This window comes from Myotis yumanensis, unplaced genomic scaffold (assembly GCF_028538775.1).
Source record: "Myotis yumanensis isolate MYYU_CA2020_CCGP unplaced genomic scaffold, mMyoYum1.0.hap1 SCAF_3, whole genome shotgun sequence".
Lineage (NCBI taxonomy): Eukaryota > Metazoa > Chordata > Mammalia > Chiroptera > Vespertilionidae > Myotis > Myotis yumanensis.
In genome coordinates this window covers 198,587,842-198,605,556 of record NW_027223754.1, presented here as the reverse complement: position 1 = coordinate 198,605,556, position 17,715 = coordinate 198,587,842, and the positions used below count along the sequence as shown (strand labels likewise).

The window sequence follows — 17,715 nt, the reverse complement described above, 5'->3', positions numbered from 1 at the left end:
GTGTTCGATTATAATTATTCGTTCAAGGCAACCTTCACAACACCCCTCACAACAAAATAATGTGCTTTTTAGTTATAACACCATGATCCAGGGCTCCATTATTTTTAATGTTATAAAGGCAAGTTACAGGTACCCTAAATGCTTTGATTTACCAAAATTTGAAATTTCTGCATATGACACTGACTTTAAATGATGGAGCAAATACAATTTGGTGTCACAATTTACAATATTACCTTAAGAATTATCATGAGTTTTTTTAAAAAATAGTTATTTGACTTTATTAACAGAAGAAAAGGAAAACACTGGCCACCATAAAGTTCTCTCTTTTTCTTTTTACTTAGAAAACAGCACAACTTTCACAATAAACTCTGTGGCTAATGGATGAAAAATAACATAGCATGCTTTCTTTTCAACTGAAAGTTCCCAAAAGGTTAAAAGATGACAATAGTGATGGCTAATGTTTATTTAGCACTTCCTACATGCCAGAAGCTATTCTAAAGGACTTACATGAGTTCGCTCATTAAAGACATTTAAAGACAGATGATAATGTAAATTATATACTAATGATATAAAGAATATTATTTAATAAAGAATCAGGCAATTCCTTTTTTTAAATCAACTCTGCTGGTACAACTGGGGACCAAAATATATATATGGGAGAATTAGAAAAACACTCTACAATAATAAACTACATGCAAATGTATTTTCCACAATATTATATTTTTCTTCTGAAAGTATAAATAAAATTTTCAAAAACAATGAACAGGAAAATAATTGTATTTTCAAACAACTCTTTACATGCCAACATTAAAATTTTAAATATCATTAAATTTTAAAATATATCTGAAGAGTATCCATGTTATTGCCTTATGCAAATCAAATATGAATTTTTCAACACTTGGTCTAGTTGTCCCAGATGTTTTCTATCTAGTATTTCCCTGTATAACTACTACCATATTATTGTTTCCCCTGAATATCATTCCAAATACAGTCATTTAGAATATCTCAATCATAATTTTGTATAACTTAGTCAAACTTTCTAATATCACCAGCAGAAATGGCTAAAGACATACATTTTTTTAAACAGACATTTTTTCAAGAAAATTTTACCTAATAAAATGCATGATCTGATTTTTTAAATTACTGAATGTCTTACTGATTTATAAGTAATTTGGGACATTACTTAACAACATTCTTGATATTATGAAGGGTTGAAATTTAATAGCCAAGCTTTTGTTTACCTCTTCTTGGCCATTTTTGATTAGAGATTCCTGGAAATTTACTATCTTACATAGCCTTTTCTTTTTCTTTCTCTTTTAAAACCATTTTAATCTCTCCCATAGTCTGTGACCCTTATTATTTTTTTAAAAAAACTATGAATTCACAGAATCATTTGACTTTTTAGGTCACAGCCCCTCATCCAACATGTGAATGCTCTGCCACATTAACCCAAATGCTTCCCATCCCCTGCACCAGCCAAAAGACGAAGTTATGCACAAGACAGCCCACTGCATTGTTTGCATTATTAAAACTGTCTTTCCTACCCTAAGGTGAAACCTTCTTCCCAAAAACTAATACCTATTTTGGACCCCACCAACCTCAGCACTGGCCCTGGCAGAATGGCTTTGGGCCGATCTCCAGCTTCCTTAGTTGTAAAATGGGGATAAGAGCTGTATGTCATCGTGGGTGTGCAGATTCAATGAGTATGTTCTAAAGCACCTGGCACAACACAGGGCCTCCCTGAGCACAGCCTTTCTTAGGGTTAGGAAACCTCCTCTGCATGGCTGCTCTCAGAAATGCAGTGGCAGCTACTGTTTTCTCTCCTCCAAGCCAAATATCCCCATTTCCTCCCATTTTCTTTTTTTTTTTTCTTTTTAAAATTTATTATTTCAGAGGGTAAGGAAGAGGGAGAGAGAGAGAAACATCAATGATGAGAGAATCATTGATCAGCTGCCTCCTGCGTGCCCCCTATTGGGGATGGAGCCTGCAACCTGGGCATGTGCCCTTGACCGGAATCAAACCCGGGACCCTTCACTCCTCAGGTTGATGCTCTATCCACTGAGCCAAACCAGCGAGGGCCCATTTTCTTTTAAAAAAAACAACAACATTATATATATAAATATACCTATTTTGTCAACTTAGCGTAAATTCCATACCCATAAATGTCATTGCAAGATAATATCTCTTTTCTCTATTGCTGATTAAATCTTCTCTCCCCCTCCCCCACCTCCAGGGTCCCCATATTTAACCCCCTGGCAAGTTGGGCTACGGGGAAGGCAATAGGTATGGATACTTTCTGGTTCTAAGGTGAGGGGAAGACAGAAGTGCCCCTCAGACATTAGGCTGTATCTGAGAAGCTTCCCTCTTCATTCTGGTACGATGTCAGCTCTCCCTCATCAAGGGTCACTTCCCCCTGCCCTCTCCATTCCTTCCTCTGGATTTCACAATTCTGGGTGGTGGCTCCATACGACATCTTCTTTCTGGGACTTGCAAGACTCTCATGGTTGAGTTCTATCTCTTCAGCTAATTCATCTTGGTCAATGATTCCACACTTCTCCTCAGAGAGGTTCTCAGGGTCGGCCCACTCCTGTTTCTCTCCCGAAGCAAAGACCCCATAGAAGATCACGCCACTGTAGTGCACCAGGGCAGCGATGAGGAACACATTCTGCCATTCCTCGCGGGTCTAAACAGGAAACAGTACTAATCATTATTTTAACAAGAAAGAGAGAGAGAGAGAGAGAGAGGAACAGAATGCTCTGGACAAAAGTTCCAGTCACCCCAAAGGCAATGTTGTGCTCCTGGGAAGACGTCAGAAGCATGCCCGGGATCCAAACAGAGTTTGAGTGTTTGAGAAATGAAAGTTACGACTACAATGAATATGCATTTTTTTTAATTTATAAAAATACTTTACAAAATAAGCATCATGTAAAATACAGCTCTCTGAATATACAAAACAGGTTTTCACTCAGCTAGTAGGTTAAATGAAACTTGCTTTCCAAACCCACCATTTTTAATAGCAGAGGTCTCAAATATCAGAGGTCTCAAATCAGAGGTCTCAAAAAAAATTTCCATTTGAGCCATGAAAATACTCAGTCTTCACTGTCAATAGCTGATTTATAATTATATTTTCTGTGTAAAATACCGTATCAAAAATAATGGGTATTTGTGTTTAAAGTTAAGGGAAGATAGTGACTAGATTTAGTAGGCATGTTATCAATCTTATCATCTCACTAACAGAGAGGGAAACTGAGTATTCTCTGACTGTAATTTTTTTTTTTTTTTTTTTAAATATATTCCATTGATTTTTCACAGAGAGGAAGGGAGAGGAACAGAGAGCTAGAAACATCAATGAGAGAGAAACATCGATCAGCTGCCTCCTGCACAACCCCCGCCGGGGATGTGCCCGCAACCAAGGCACATGCCCCTGACCAGAATCGAACCCGGGACCCCTCAGTCCGCAGGCCGACACTCCATCCGCTGAGCCAAACCGGTCAGGGCCTCTGACTGTAATAATCTCCAAATCCAACCTTTCTTTTCTATCAACAAATAAGAAACTTTGTCCAGAAGCATGGCTCAGTGGTTGAGGGTTGACCAGGAAATCACGATTTGATTCCCGGTCAGAGCACATACCTGGGTTGTGGTGGGCTTGATCCCCAGTGTGGGGCATGCAGGAGGCAGCAGATCAATGATTCTCTCTCATCATTGATGTTTCTCTCTCTCTACCTCTCGCTTCCTCTCTGAAATCAATAAAAATCTATTTAATAATAAATAATAAATATGAAAAAATGCGCACGCTTTTCCCCCCAAGAAGCTGAAAGACTTTCTGAAGTTATATTTGTAATAGGCAATCCAAGTTAAAAAAAAAAAAAAAAAAAAAATATATATATATATATATATATATATGCATAACCCATGGACACAGACAATAGGGTGGCAAAGGCCTGGGGCGGGCTAGAAGGGGTCAATAGGAGGAAAAGAGGGACATATGTAATACTTTCAACAATAAAAAACTATTTTTTAAAAATAGTAGGGTAAAAACAACATAGTTTCAAAAATTCTTATTTGTAGAAAGCAGCATCCTGGAGCCTCTTCAATGACAGAGATTAAGAAGCCATGTGGTCTGTGGCTGAACTCTGCATGGATCCTCCTTCCTGATCTAAATGCAGAAAGGCTCAGTACTGACTGAGTGCCATACCCTTCTTAGGACGGGTCATTAATGTCTTATTTATTTTCTGTATAATAAGGAAATATAACAGCACTATTTTTATGCTGGAGCATGTTAAGCAATAGATGGAAATGGGCTATAAAGTTTAATTACTTAGAATCATAAAACAATCTTGAGTAATTTATTCATCCTGAGTTGATTGCCTCAGTTTCTTCCTATCTCTAAACAGTCTTTATGGTACTTGTCCCCACTACACACACACCTTTTATTTGTCAGTTGAGAAATTGAAACATGGAATCAAAATTAATAAGTCCTATTGCCATCAATAAACAATAAATTAAAGAAGGAGGAGGAAGGGGAGGAGGAGGAGAGGTGAGGGAAGGAAGAATGGAAGGAAGGGATGGAGGGAGAAATAAAGAGGGGAGATGAAGAGATGAAGAAAGAGAGATGAAAAATAAGTTCAAATGACTCAGCCAAGGTCAAGGACAAACATTTACAGGCTAGGGTAGGGCTTTGAAATCACAAGTTTGTGCAATATTTCAGTCCTCTGATCCTCACAGCCCAAAAGGAGGCCATTACCTTGTGCTTGGTCATTGCACCAACAATGAGGGGACAGACCATTCCAGAGAGGGTTCCCACTCCGTTGGAGATGCCCATGAGAATGCTGGCGTAACGGGGGGCAATGTCCAGGTGGTTGACATTAAAACCTACAGTGAAGCAAACCTCAAAATCAGAGTCAAGACCAGAATCCCAAATACATTTTGGAAACTATTTAGTTTCCCCCCAACTCTTCATCAATCTATGTGGTTTCTTCTAGCATAAGACTAATGGGTACCTGTACAGAGAGGGCTGGGCTGAGGATTGTCAGGCTGTGTCTGCATCTAGAGGAAAGTGTGCTGTGATTGATTAGCAATGTCTGCATGGACTCTCCATAGAGAAAATTAAGGCACCTGTGCCTTTTAGGTTCAGAACTCCAAAATAATAGTGTTTTCAATACTGAAAAGCAGAAAGCCTGGGTCACATTTATTCAGAGTAAACAATCACACAATCACATTCGGTGTGATGAGAATCAAACCCTGCCTCATAACATCCTCCCTTCCAGGCCTCCCCTCACTCCCAATAGGCCACCCTAGGGAAGTCTGCCTTAGTGGCCAAATGGCATACTGGCTAAGGTACTTTTTAAGTAATACAATTGCAGATACATTGACAGAATCCCCTGTGATTTACAAACACCTTCCGTATAATACTTGATTTCGAGTCCATAAATCTAGATTTTAATCATATTTCTAACATTTAAGTCATTTTAGGCCTTTGTTACCTCATCTCTAATATGGGGTATTATTACTACTTAAGTCATAAAGATGCTGTAATATGAGACCCAGGTGAAGTATGTATGTAATATCCCATGGCAAATAGCTAAGCTCTGCTAACTACCACAAGCCACCACTAACCACCATTAACTACTACTACCACTACCACAACTACCAATACTACCACTAACTAGCACTACTACCACTAACCACCACTAACTACCACTGCTACACTAACCACCACTAACTACCACTAACTACCACTACTACCACTACCATTACCAGTACTACTCCTGCTATGATGTAGTTGCTAGGCATCTCCTCTCTTTGGTCAAAAGATGCTGCTGCAGGGAGTGGTAAAATAATAACTTGCCAATACCTCACTATTCACCTGTTTATCAGGAGAAAAGAATGAGTGGAAATGGGGAGGAGTGGCGGCAGGGGAAGAGCCAGGCTGCGAAAGGGACAGCTTCAGGCTCTAAGAACCAACTCTACCAATATTGCCCAACGGTGCATTTTAGAGTCAGACAGGCCTGCCTCTGATAGCTTAATTGAGATGCAAACCTGGAAAAAGGATTTAAACTTTCTGAATTCCACTTCTTCATCTATAAACTGGCATAATAGTTCTTATACAATTGTTGTGAGAATTCACTTAAATAATTATGTTCATTACATGGCACATAGAGGTAGAAACTAGCACATATATGGTTTGGGGGTTTTTTTTGGTTGGTTATCCATCTGTCTTGTTTCTATTTTAATACCTGAACTGGCAAAGTGTCTGGCACACAGTAGGCACTCAATAAATCATTATTTAATTAATTGCCAATTTGAGCCATGACATGACAGCAGGAGGTTGTAATTTCTATTTATTCATTTTTTGGGTATTGCTTTGCTTTTAAATTCTCTATTCTGTGCAAAGAACCTGAAAATAGGATCTAAAATTGTTTGTCCTAATCTGGCACATTGGCTGGTTGCTTTTTCCTACTTCCATTCAGGAAAATTTTTGAGAAAACCTTTTTTTTTGTAATAAACATGCCATCTCTTTCACATCAAAGTGGCAGACAATTCAAATATGAAATAGCTGCAAAATTAATTAATCTTGCTGTTGATTTCAATGTGATAAACACTTATTAGAAAAGAACCCAGAGATAAGAAGCAATTAATGTGATTGTCGAGCATTATACTCTGATGCAAAGCCCAGGCATCTGTGTTCAGTTAAAGATAAGGTTCAATTAAATATTAGGTTTCTAGCTGCACAATCCTGGTGTTCAGGGGGGGAAAAATCACTGAGAAACTCAGTTTTGTGTGTGTGGTGGTTTTTTGTAGCATATAAAAATATTTTTGTTGGCATCCAAGCTGGGAGAGTCTGTCTTTTCTACGTAGGACATTTCTCAAAACAGGCATCACCCATCCCTTGTATCTTTCAATGTCACAGTCTTGACTCTCATCTATAATCAGCTCCTAAATTGTGCCGGTCTTCCTTGGCCTCTCTATTAACTCCTTATGAAGTTGGCAGGTAGTAGATCCCGAGGAACTGTCGCCCCCATGGCCACGGTCCCTCCCATCGTATCACTGTCAGGTCAAACAAGGATTGCTCTGTCCTTGCTACTCAGCATGTGGACCACTGAGCAGCAGCAGCAGTTTTGCTGAGGAGCTTATTATAAATGCAGAATCTGAGGCCCCGCCCTGGACATGCTGAATCAGAACCTGCATTTTGCAAGATCCTAGGGTGAGTTGTGTGCACATTGAAGTGGGAGAAGGACTGGGCCATCGTGAATAATAACTGAACAATAATAGTAAATACGTATTAATTTTGTTATGCCTCTCATACCAGGCTAAGGGCTTCTAACGCTTTATTTCCACTAGAATGTAAACTTTATGAGAATAGATTCTTTGATTTTTTTTTCCAATGCAGTATCCCCAATGCCAAGAACAGCGCCTGGCTCATGGGACGTGTGAGTAAATGCATGAATCACTTCCTTGCGATCTCTCAACAGCCCTGTGAGGTTGCCATTACATCTTTCCGATCTCTAATAGAAGAAACTGAGTCTTGAGAATTTAATAACTTAGCAAATTTTTCTTTCATAAATAGTAAGCCGTGAAGAGAGGACTCAAACCCAGGTCTATATACCTCCAAACCCAAGTTCTCAGCTGCAAGCTACTTTTAAAGTAGACGTTTTTCCCTAAGTTAACTATTCACCAAATCTACTTATTTTGATACAATCAAGCCCCTATTTTAGGGTAGTTTAAACCAGAGGTTCCGTATTTTTCTGTTCTGGGACATTACCACTCTGATCCTTCCAGCCACCTGGAATGCTGGGAAGAGCACAGGCCTGGTGCCAGGCAGAACCGCCCCTCAGTTCTTCCTTTGTCACCGATTGTGTGACCACAGGAAAGTACCCAATTTTTCTGACTTTAGGTACCTCATGAGTAAAACAGTGATATTACTGTTTGTTTCCCAATGTTGTAAGACACAAGCAATTTATGTAAGGTGCTCTGTAAGTGATGGCTTTTAGTATTATGGTATGTTTTAAAGGCACAAGAACAATTGAATTTTACTTTTCACCCAGTTTTGCATGGGAGCTTCTGAAGTTTGTAAGACATGATACGGCAGCACTAGGACCTCTCCCACGCAGTAGACTGCATCCTGCTCCTACAAACGGGGGTGCTGACAGCCCCTCAGGGAGCTGAGAATTACAAGGATTAATGCACACACAGGGCTTTGAATAGTCTGACAGAGTGCACTTGATCGCCATGAGCTCTCGCCACCAGCTCTCGCCATCAGCTCTCACTGTCACCATCATTATTCGTACTATCTGTCCCAACCTGTTCCGAAAGTCATTTCTCTGCACCTGCATTTCCTAGTTTGGAAAATTAAGGTCACAGAGTAGACAAATCTAGAGAAGCTTTGCAATCTAAAAATCTCTGATTGCAGGACTAGATGTCAACCGAGCTGATGTTAGCAGTTCTCTAGTTGGAGGTGAGGGTTGAAAAGGTGGCAAGAGCCTCTGGTAGGTAGCATGACCTGGCTTGGGAGTATGAAAGTGCCACTTCAACCAGGGCATGTGCTTGGGCCTCTGCCCATGCCTCATGGGTCGCCTGCACTTTGTGTCTTTTTCCAAGATAGAGAAACTGGGGACAATTCTAACTGCACAGGGCTCCTCAGCTCAGTCCTCAGTGATATCACAGTCATTGCCAATAGGTGACATTCTCTAGCCAGAGGCCCTGCTCCTTGGCAATGGCCTGCCTACTCAAGGAAGAGGACCCATTATAGTTTTCCTTCCTTCCTCCTAAGACTTGCTGGATCTATAGAAAAGATTTGGACATCCAAAGGACACTTTACCTGAAATAGCGAAGCCACTAAACCCCACAGCCAGCACCAGAAAGGAGATAGCCACCCCTTTGGTATGGGAAAAGCCAACCACTAGGAGTAAGGTTGCCTCCATGCCAAAACCTGCGAATGGAAAAACCAAGGGGGGGAAATGTCATTGTCATGTCATTCAGCCCAAGTTCATGAACTTATTAAATAAGAATCTATTAATATTTCCATGGACCTAATGTTTAGCACATACATTCTGACACAGTGCTTACAAATATTACCCAGGTGTTTCTTGACTACATGACTATGCTACTGTTGCCCAGGTGACTATGCTACTGTTACCCAGGTGACTATGCTTCTGTTACCCAGGTGACTATGCTACTGTTGCCCAGGCGACTATGCTACTGTTGCCCAGGTGACTATGCTTCTGTTACCGAGGTGACTATGCTTCTGTTACCCAGGTGACTATGCTACTGTTGCCCAGGCGACTATGCTACTGTTGCCCAGGTGACTATGCTATTGTTGCCCAGGTGACTATGCTACTGTTGCCCAGATGTTCTGTGAGCCTTCTAACATTATCCTGGTGCACCTTGAACACTAAATGGTCCAGCAGATTCCAATGAAGCCCCTGGGATGAGGGATGTTTATCATCAGTTGCTTCATGGGTAGTTGCCCCTGTAAATTCTAATACTAAAACTCTCCTTTATACTGCAAGTGAGTCCCCTTTGTTTACATGTTATGGCCTCTCACAGAAAAATACAATGACCACACTTTAATATTTAATTGCCAAAAGTGACCTTCTATAGAGAAGAGCTGAAACAAAAAGCATAAAGCCAAAGTCTTCCCTTTCAGTTCACCAAACTCGGGGCCTCAAAAGTCATGTGATATTTGCACAGAAAATACAGTAGGATAGAAGTGTTTTCTGTGCTTGTCATTCATTATAAATGACTCCAGCACAGCAAAAAAGGACTAGGAAATTCTGAAGATGCTCTTCTGGCAATACACACACACACATACACACACACACATACACACACACACACACACACACACACTCAGCCAACAGCAGACAGAAGAATGGTGACTTAAGTACCATTTCCGGTATAAACATGCCCTAGGAAATGGGAGACAAGGATACATCATTCTCAAGACTGCTTATTCCAGACATCTCCACAAGACTGTCCATGGGTCCTTCAAAGCCAACATCCCCAAGTCAAGTCTTGTTCTCCTATTTCTTACTCATAAACCAACAAAGCAAACCACCACTGTCATGCTCTTTCTTCTGCTCTAAATTAATCTTCTATCCACCTGTGTTTAGAACCCAGACTTAGAGTTAGACAGGGCTAGGTTCAGATTTCATCTCAAAACCACCCATTATGTGACGTTGGACAAGTGACTTCACCTCTCAGATTCCTTCTCCCAAAAAAGAGAGCTGATAACACAACCTTACAGGGCACCAGAAGATTGAATGAAATTGGGTATTTAAGGTAGTGAGCGCAGTCCCTGGCACATGGGCACGGCTCAAAACATGGTAACCAAAAATCCAACACAGAAATCTCAAAAACTCCCTCTTTCTTGGCGTTTCCATAAGAATCTGTGGGGTCAGTCTCAGAAATATCTGTCAAAACCAACCTCGCCCTCTCCTCCTCTGCTGCTGTCCTAGGCCTGGGCCCCATCACCGCTCACCTGGACAACTTCAATAGCCTCTTTACTGGTCTTCCCATCCCTTCCTCCTCTGCTCCATTTTCCACATCACTCTTTCTAAACCACAGGTCTAACTAGTTGTCCCTTTACTGAAAACTGTTGTCAAGGGTCCACAGTAGTAGTATAGTGTTATTTGATAAGTCTCTCCTACTGTTCCTGTCTCATCCTCTGCTAGCCCACACCTTCCAGCTCACCACTGAGCCCATATAGCACCCTCTGCTGTAGTCCCACAGCGCTTCCTGCTATTTCCTAGAGACAACACTGTTTATGCCTATATGTATATTCACCCACTGTTCCTTCACCTGGGATACTCTTCTCCCACCACTTATTTCTCTTTTTCTGGAGAAATGGTATCCTTTAAAGTCCAGTTCAAATATTACTTCCTCTAGAAAGCTTTCCTGACAACCCTGCCCTCACCCGCCAGTGAAGCTGACACCTCCTTCTTCTTACTCATAGAACTTTTCAACATTGCCTGGTGTGAGTTTTCACCTGTGTTTCTGCCTCCTCAACTAAACTGTGATATTTTCCAGGAAAGGTACTGACTGCTCTCCTGCTGGGGGATGGACTTAGGGGCTTTTAACATCCTTTCCAGTGATTAGACATAACCTCCAAGATATATTCTGCAGTTCAATGTCATCTCTTTCTAGAAAAGCTGCTTAAACCGCTTATGAAATCTAATGTACCTCCGCAGTTCATGATTTTTCTGACAGCAGTTGTGGTCAAAATTTGTCTGCTTCTTAAATAATCTGCCAGTTGTCCTCCAACAGGCACAATGATGGTCATAACCATGTGTGGGAGTGCCGACAAGAGCCCCACCTGGATGGAAAAGAAAACCAATGAGCTATTTTTAGCTGCTTTCTCCAGATGTACTGATTCCCTGTTCCCACCAGCTACCCTGCCTACCACCATCACCACTAAATTTAATCATCTGCTTAAATGGGACCCAGGTAGGCCTGAATTCTGTAATAAATAAACAATGAATGAGTGAATGATGATAAGAGTAGGCCTAATTGTCTCCTCTAGCAGATTGGAAGCTCCTAAGGGCAGAAGTGACTGTTATACATCATAGAGACCCCACCACCCAGCATAAGGCCTGGTACATGGTAGTTAAACACTTGTCACAGAGTGAATGTTCATGATGGCACCTACTTAGCTCTTCGCTGGTCACCTCAAACAGTACCTGGAGCTACACAGACATCTATCCCTACTAGGCTGCTGTTCTTCCCTTGTAGGAAGGGGGCTTAATTCCTTTCTTTCCCTTTTTATTAAATTTATTGGGGTGACTTTGGTTAATATGATCATACTAGAGGCCCGGTGCATGAAATTTGTGCATGGGGGGGGGGGGGCCCTAAACCGGCAGTTGGACTTCCCTCTCGCAATCTGGGACCACTGGCTCCTAACCACTCACCTGCCTGCCTGCCTAATCACCCTTAACCCCTCTCTGCCTGCCGGCCTGATCGCCCCTAACTTACCCCCCTGCCAGCCTGATTGACCCTACCTTGCCCCCCTGCTGGCCTGATCAACCCTAACTTGCTCCCCTGCCAGCCTGATCACTCCTACCTTGCCCCCTGCAGGCCTGATCGACCCTAACTTGCCCCCCTGCCAGCCTGATCACCCCTAACCACCTCTGCCTCCCTCTGCAGGAGGCAACCTGGCAGATTAGGGGAAGGTGCCGCCCCCATTACCCCGCTGCTACTGCCATTGCGAGCCTGAGCCTGGGCCGTTCACAGCCGCCCATGGCTGCCTGAGCCTCGGCTCTAACAGCCACTGCAGCTTTGTCCAAAGGACATCTGGAAGGTTGTCCGGAAGACATCTGCCCTAATTAGCATATTCCCCTTTTATTAGTATAGATAGTTTTCAGGTGTAGATTTCTATATTACAAGATCTGTATATTGCACAGTCAAATGTTCTCCCATCACCATATACTAGTATTATAACAATTCTTTTATGATGATGGTTTAAGTTTCACCATTCATACCCTTCCTCCATGAAATACAGGCAACCTAATGACTGGGAAACATTTAAAACAGCTTGTAAACAAGGCCTTGGTCATGATTATCATAACCACCATAATGGAGATAGGAATGGTCTGCAAAATAAGCTTTAAAAGCAGCTTGCCACAGCTCTGATCCTTGCTATGAAGAAATTAAATAACTATGTATACTATGCACAGAATGTATGACTTGTCTGACTTCCAGGGCATTAGGTATCATTCAACTGTTATAAATGATGATAAGCAATTTAATTACTTTACCATGCAAAGATTTTCTCAGTAGAAGCAAGAGATTTAAAGTTCGAGAACATTTGAAGCATCTATGTGTTTACCTTACTTATTGCAAATCCAAAGACCTCTTCAAAATAAGCAGGCTGACTTATTAACAGCAAATAAAAGGTCCAGCTTCTGCAAAAATTTGCCACAATGATTGCATAAACCGGCAATGATGTGAAAAATTTTTTCCATGGTGTATTAAATTTCTAGAGAGTAAAAATACCATGAGATTTTTATATTTAGGGAAATATATTGACATGTCACTTTTCTTCTTTTATCTATCAATTAAAGCTGATATTCAATATTACATTATATTAGTTTCATGGATACAGCGTAGGAGTTAGACATTTATATAATTTGCAAAGTGCTCCCCTAATAAGTCTAGTACCCAACCAGCACCATGCCTAATTATTACAATATTATTGACTATATTTTCTATGCTGTATTTTACATCCCCATGACTATTTTGTAACTACCAATTTGTACTTTTTAATCCCTTCATCTTTTCCATCCAGTCCCTCAAACCCCCACTCCCCACCACCACTGAGCAACCATCAGTTGACATGTTATTTTTCTTAAAAGGACAATACAATCACTAAGAGAAATACTCATAGAGAAGAAAGAGGCAAGTCTTCATCTATCCATTGAGACTTACACTTAGGCTAACCACATTGGCTCCTTCTCCAATACTTGTCTCTATGTAGGTCCTCTCCTCCTGGGATATTGTTGGGTGAGCTGCCGGGCACTCATAGGCCTGCAACAGCCAAAACATGTACCAAATAATGCCAAACATACCTAAAACAAAAGGTTAAAACAGTTAAAAAACCAAAGGTTTGATGATATGGTCACACTCTCTCCCATCTCTAAATTTTCCCATTTTCAAAATATTCCCAAACAGTATTATGTTCAGCTAGGAGAAAGTATTTTGTTGTTATTCACTGGTATTTGAAGAAAGAAACTCAAGTTTACTATAAATGTTAAATGAATCCTAGGTAGTCAAGTATTCCTGGATATCATATCGTAAACTCTCGGTCTATCTCATTACACAGTAAAATACCATCTCTATGAGTCACCCATGGGAACTCATGAAGTCAAATCACTCACCATAAATATAAAAGACGGAGGCCCAGCCAATGTACTGTACCAACACCCCCGCCAGGGGCATGGCGATCACTGCCCCCGCATAGGAACCTAGAACAAGAAAAGATGGAGGGATACTTAGCGATCCCATGCAAGCCCTCTCAACCCATTTGGAGTTCATGTGGTTGAGGATGAACCAAACTGAGCAGGAGTCAGAAGACCTCCGTGCAGAGGGACAGGCAACTCCCAGTGTGCCTGAGCCCAGGGCTCCCAGGAGAGAAAGGTCACAAGGATGCCCTTGAACTTCACCCAGGTACCATGGAGAAATTAGATAAAGATTGCTCAGGCACCGCAATGTGAAACCGATGACAGGATGGAATAAAAAGATGAGAAAAAATCTGAGGGAACTTAAGAAAAATTCAACCAGGCATAATATTGGGTGCTGAAGAAAGCAAGCGAAGAAACATGGATCTGCCTTCCAGAGCTCACCGTTGAGAAGGATTATCAACTAGGTCTTTAAATAAATAAGGGACCGCAAACTACTCACGGATCATGATTTTTTAGAGTCTTGATTTTTTTTTTAAATCAGGAAACAGTCTAATGGCAGGATGAGCAGCATGGATGCTGTCTCCACCCACCTCCTGGATGAGTCCATTTTTAGGTTTATTTCTTACTCTGTAAATCCTTCACCTGGTAAATACTTACCTGTGTGTGGATGTTTATCTTGTCTAGACAAGATAATGAGGGCAGAGGCAGTGCCCTGGCCTCCGCTATCTCCTGCAGCTCCCTAACATCTGCTGGAGAAACATGAGCCCTGCAAACTCCCAATAAATATTAACTGAATAAAAGAAATAGCTATCTGAAATTCCCTCTGGGTCGTGAACGAAAAAATGTCTTGCTTCCGAAGAAGTGAGCAGCGAAAGGCAATTCTGTATCCCAGAGGGCAATGCTGAGGAAGACCTTCAGGCGATGGGGGTTTAGGAGGGGGAGGTGAAATCCCATCTTTCCAAGCTGGGCCAGGCTGGTTGTGAAAGGCCCAACCCCGAATCCCAGATCTGGACATCACGGCACTGAGGAGGCTCTCCATCCCTCTGAGCCATTTTCCTCAGACAGAAGATGGGAGAAATCTCTACATCACGCGGCTGACTTGAGGAGAAAATGAACCGTGTACGTGGAGATGTTTGGTAAGTCATAGTTAGTGATGCATAAACACCAACTAAAACTGCTCTGTCACATACAGAATGGTGGCACACTTTTTTCTTTTGCCTCGGACTTCCTCAAAGCAATAGGGCAAGCGTTCCTGGGCATCCCAGAAAGAGCTGCACCCGACTCCGCTGTGTGTGTGTGGAGAAGACCCAATACCCTGGGGGTGGGGGTGGAGGCTCCTGTTTAGCTGATGCAGAGAAATGCCCGGACAGGGAGGGTCAGGGGATGACCAGCATTGGGTGCTGCATTGGGTGCTGTCTGTGTGCCCAGCGAGATGCTCAGTATTCTGAACCCGTGATTTTATTTAACCCTCTTTTCAACCCGACAGCGGTGGTACCAATATCACCCCCATTTTACAAGAAGGAAACTAAGGCTGGAGGAGGGAGGGAGGTTGCGTGAGGTGGCACAGGTGTCAGTGACAGCAACCCAGGTCTGTTGGAATCCAAAGCCTTTACCCTGAGCTACTTAATAATTCAGGCCTGCCCCCCCCCACTCAGAAATGCCCTGTAATTCCTCATAGTAAGAAGCATTATTTCATCCAGGGAATTTTATAACTTGAAGCTGTTTTTCTTCCCTGTCTACTATACAAACTCTTCCTCATCCTTCGGACATGGCTGCATGTAAGTTCCTATCACACTCACCCACAGCCCCCAGCACACCCAATAGGCACTTTACCCTTATTGCAGGGGAGCTGGCTATGCCTCTACCCATCGGTGTGCTCACCACAGAGGACAGAGGAGCCCTCGAATGCTTGCTGAATGGCGTGGAGAGTGGGGGATGGCTGCATTGGGGGTGGGAGGGTCCCCAGTTCTGTCCTCACTAATTGTAAAAATTTATATTGTTTTCCTCCCTCACCCTTTGTTTCCTCTCTAACAATGGCTGCAGTTAGATGTTTTCTAAAGTCCCTTCTAACTCCAATATTTTTTAAGTATAAGAACCTTTTAGACCCCAAGCCTGGGTCTCCTCCTAATGGCATTTTGCCTTGGCCGTTCTTCGAAACCAAGGCCACACCTTAGCTGGAAAGGTAATAAAGCCTGTGACTTTGATCACCTACCTTCCTGTGAGAGTCAAACCTCTTCTGAAAGACACTAAGCATGAGGAGTGGCACTAGTCATACTTGTTTTTCTGGCAAATCAAAATGGAAAGCCTCATAAGTAAACCAACCAAGGAAAATTAGGTCCAGGACCTGACAATTCACAAGATTGGCTGGGGCAGTATATTCTACTAGAGTTAGTATAAGGTCAGCAGTGTGGGTAGAAATGATCTTGGACGGCAAACAAGAGGACAGAAGTGGTTTCTGAAGACAAGAGAAGCTAAAGATGACAGGACATCTCAGTGGTGCCTGCAGTTCCAAACTGGGCACAAAATGGGCCCATTGGTGAGTATGTCACACTGACTGCCAGGGATGATGATGATGTTTGAAGGAGGTAAAGAGGAAGAACGAGGGAGAAATACAAATATTCACAGAAATAAAGAGGAAGCTTTATTTCTCCTTTAGCATAAGCACAGGTTAGCTTCTCTTAGGAAAGGCATGTTAGCTTGAAAAATTCTGATCCTAATTCTGCCCAGACCCCATTGTGACTTTTGCCGCCTAAGGCACTTTTGTCTTCCTGAGCCCTCCCCTGCTAAAAAAAAATATTTTGCTAATATATTTCACAACTGTGTTGATTGATACCTAAAAGGAACTTATGATCCTAACACACTTACCACAAAAAGAGGTCGTGGCCAGTCGGCTTCTCTCCAAAGGTGGCGCCCACTTACTCCACATCCCGTGGCAGGCTGGGTAGGTCACACCCTGCCAAAATGGTTGAAAATAGATTATTTGATTTGACTCCAGTTTCTGTTTGTCTTTAAAATATGGATCCTGATTCTTTAATAACGGCTACAATATAAAAGTCCAATTCATAGACATGAAATAGCATGTGTCAGCTATTTTGACTGACAGCACAGATCTGAATACCAATTCAAAGGTAAGCACAGTGGAGAATGGGGGAGGAAGTCTTTATATTTCATATTACACAGAATATCACTATAGAAAGGGACTTGACAGAAAGAAAGAGAGAAAGAAAGAAAGAAAGAAAGAAAGAAAGAAAGAAAGAAAGAAGAGAGAGAGAGAAAGGAAGGAGGAAGGAAGGAAGGAAGGAAGGAAGGAAGGAAGGAAGGAAGGAAGGAAGGAAGAAAGAAAGAAAGAAAGAAAAGAAAAGAAAAGAAAAGAAAAGAAAAGAAAAGAAAAAAGAAAAGAAAAGAAAAGAAAAGAAAAGAAAAGAAAAGAAAAGAAAAGAAAAGAAAAGAAAAGAAAAGAAAAGAAAAAAGAAAAGAAAAGAAAGAGGGAGGAAAGAAAGGTAGGAAGAAAGGGACTTCTGAGCCCTGGACAGGTAGCTCAGTTGGTTAGAGCATCGTCCCCAATATGCCAAGATTGCAGATTTGATCCCCATCAGGGCACATACAAGAAAGAGCCAATGAATGCCTAAATAAGTGGAACAACAAATCAATGTCTCTCTCTATCTCTCAAATCAATTTTTTTAAAAAAGTCTCCTTAAAAAAAAACAACTACTTTTCCATGGCTTTAACTACCACCTATGATGTTTGATTACTCTCAAATCTTGAAAGAAAGAAAGAAAGAAAGAAAGAAAGAAAGAAAGAAAGAAAGAAAGAAAGAAAG

General features: G+C 41.7%; 1 protein-coding gene across 2 annotated transcripts in view; it reads right to left on the bottom strand.

The window, feature by feature from the left end:
• Positions 1-806: 806 nt before the first annotated feature.
• SLC17A8 (solute carrier family 17 member 8) overlaps positions 807-17,715 on the bottom strand; it is a 31,778-nt gene continuing 14,869 nt past the window's right edge. The window contains exons 5-12 of one of the 2 annotated variants that reach the window (XM_070407940.1): positions 16,761-16,848; positions 13,872-13,958; positions 13,423-13,562; positions 12,824-12,973; positions 11,182-11,314; positions 8,819-8,929; positions 4,745-4,872; positions 807-2,683 (exon numbers count right to left, since the gene is read on the bottom strand). In XM_070407940.1, the coding sequence (XP_070264041.1) occupies positions 2,339-2,683; positions 4,745-4,872; positions 8,819-8,929; positions 11,182-11,314; positions 12,824-12,973; positions 13,423-13,562; positions 13,872-13,958; positions 16,761-16,848 (1,182 nt within the window). In that variant the 3' untranslated portion in view covers positions 807-2,338. The remainder of the gene's footprint in view (positions 2,684-4,744; positions 4,873-8,818; positions 8,930-11,181; positions 11,315-12,823; positions 12,974-13,422; positions 13,563-13,871; positions 13,959-16,760; positions 16,849-17,715) is intronic. The other variant, XM_070407941.1, reaches the window with a different exon arrangement.